At 39.7% G+C, this 1,970-nt stretch overlaps 1 protein-coding gene across 1 annotated transcript; it reads left to right on the forward strand.

Annotated features, from left to right (window-relative positions):
• The first annotated feature begins 230 nt into the window (after positions 1 to 230).
• Positions 231 to 1,014, forward strand: cdkn1ca (cyclin dependent kinase inhibitor 1Ca). The gene is made up of 2 exons (XM_084723531.1): positions 231 to 749; positions 863 to 1,014. The coding sequence occupies exons 1-2, from the start codon at positions 317 to 319 to the stop codon at positions 961 to 963; spliced, it is 534 nt and encodes a 177-aa protein (XP_084579657.1). The 5' UTR covers positions 231 to 316; the 3' UTR covers positions 964 to 1,014.
• Positions 1,015 to 1,970: the final 956 nt, after the last annotated feature.

The following is a 1,970-nucleotide window of genomic DNA, read 5'->3' on the forward strand; positions in this document are numbered from 1 at the left end:
CCCACACTTGTGAGTAAAATGCCTGGGCTATACGCAAAGTATCCCAAATGGAAGTGGAGACTTTTATTGATGGTCTCTCTCAGTGGTCTTCATCATCACACAATGGACGGATTATACCCTCCTCCTCCATTGTCCATCAATTCAGAGGCAGCAGCCAATCAGCAGCCTCTGATCATTGTGTACAAACACAACATCATGCGCCCTGCAGCCTTTAAATCTCCCTGCAGCTTTGTGCGGACCAGACCAGAGGAGGACACAGCAACAACAGCTTCACCTCAAACCAAAAAACAAAACCTCCAGCAGAAACATTTTCAGGATGAATCCCATCATCAGGCGCAGAGAGTCGGTGTGCAGGAGCCTGTTTGGCCCAGTGGACCACGACCAGCTGCGGCGGGACTTGAAGCAGAGGCTGAAGGAGATCAGTGAGCAGGACAGCCGCCGCTGGAACTTCAACTTCCAGACAGACACACCGCTGGCCGGCCGGTTCCAGTGGGAGGAGGTCCCCGCAGACTGCGCCGCTGCGCTCTACCAGGAGTCCGCACAGCCGAAAGACTGTTCCTCCAACACTGAAGAGGAGGAGGAGGATGACAGGCTGAGCGACCGGGAGGAAGACAGCGCAGGAGCCGACCAGGAGAACTGCTCCAGCATCTCCAACACGCAGAAGTGTCCCGCTGAGCTGACGCCCATCCGGAGGAAGAGGACGCGCTCAAAACAGGCATCCAAACCCAGAAACAACGCACGAATCACAGGTGAGGAACAAGTTTTAACACATCCGTAACTACTTTAATTCTATAACCCAGACTTATCCAATTATAACGACTGAATATTTAGTGAAATAACTTATTTTTTCTTTTTTTGCCAGATTTTTTCGCCAAGAGGAGGAGGACGACAGAAACAAAGAGCATCCTGAATCCTTTTCACTCAAGTTCCACTGAAGCAGCTCAGTGCAAAACAATAAGATGAACAAATGGACTATTTGTATTTTTACACACATTCACATGGACTGGACCAAAGCTGCACCAAAGGATTTTATTTCTTTTTATTTTATTTAATTTCATTTTATTTGACCTTATTTTATTTTATTGCAAATTTTACCACTGTATTTGTGACCCGGGATAAAATTAAACCACTTTTTTATTATTTATTCTATTTATGATTTTTTATTTAATTTCTATGCATTTTTTTCATTGAAACTGTCACAAATATGTTTGTTCAGAAGTGTTTCTTTTCTCATTTTCATCAGTATTTGTTATGTGAATCTGAATGAATTTTGTTTCTGCATATTTCATCCCTTTTGTGATTCTTGTTGGTGAATTTCTGTAACATAAGCTGCTTTTTTAACTGTATAGAAGAGTTCTATTTTGTCTTTCTGTGTGTTTGTCTAAATTAATTGTGATGGAGATCAAAAAGCTTGTAAATGCCTGCAAATATTGCAATTTTAATAAACTGTTTTATCAGCATCACTAACTACATTTTCCGATGTCTACTTGGGGAATAGTTCCACACTGAAACACACATAATAATCCAAATGGTCCAAATTAATTTGTTTATAGATGATAATTAAATTATTTTGTATCTACAAGATCAAATTAGTTGATTTAGTCATGTAGAACATTTGTAACATCTAAATTACTGATGTACATCAGTTAAAGGAGTAAATCTGTGGAATAGTCTTGAAAACAAAATGAAAATATGTAATACACTGAAAAGATTTTTAAAAAATTACAAAAGTATGATTACCAAAAATGAAGATACCCCACTAGTGTGTTGTTCGGAACTTTTGGATATTAACTTTTTTGTATGAGCTTCAGCTTGCACCTTTTCAGTCAGTGCAATTTGCCTTGATTTTATTTGATTATTTACATGTGTTTTTGAGTTGTAGATTAAAAAATGACCAAAATAAACAAACTACACTCATTTTTGGACCACCAGGGGTCTGTGGCCCTCTGCCAGGAGGTCTGCAAAAAGTT

Source organism: Lutjanus erythropterus, chromosome 1 (genome assembly GCF_056507025.1).
Source record: "Lutjanus erythropterus isolate fLutEry1 chromosome 1, fLutEry1.hap2, whole genome shotgun sequence".
Lineage (NCBI taxonomy): Eukaryota > Metazoa > Chordata > Actinopteri > Lutjaniformes > Lutjanidae > Lutjanus > Lutjanus erythropterus.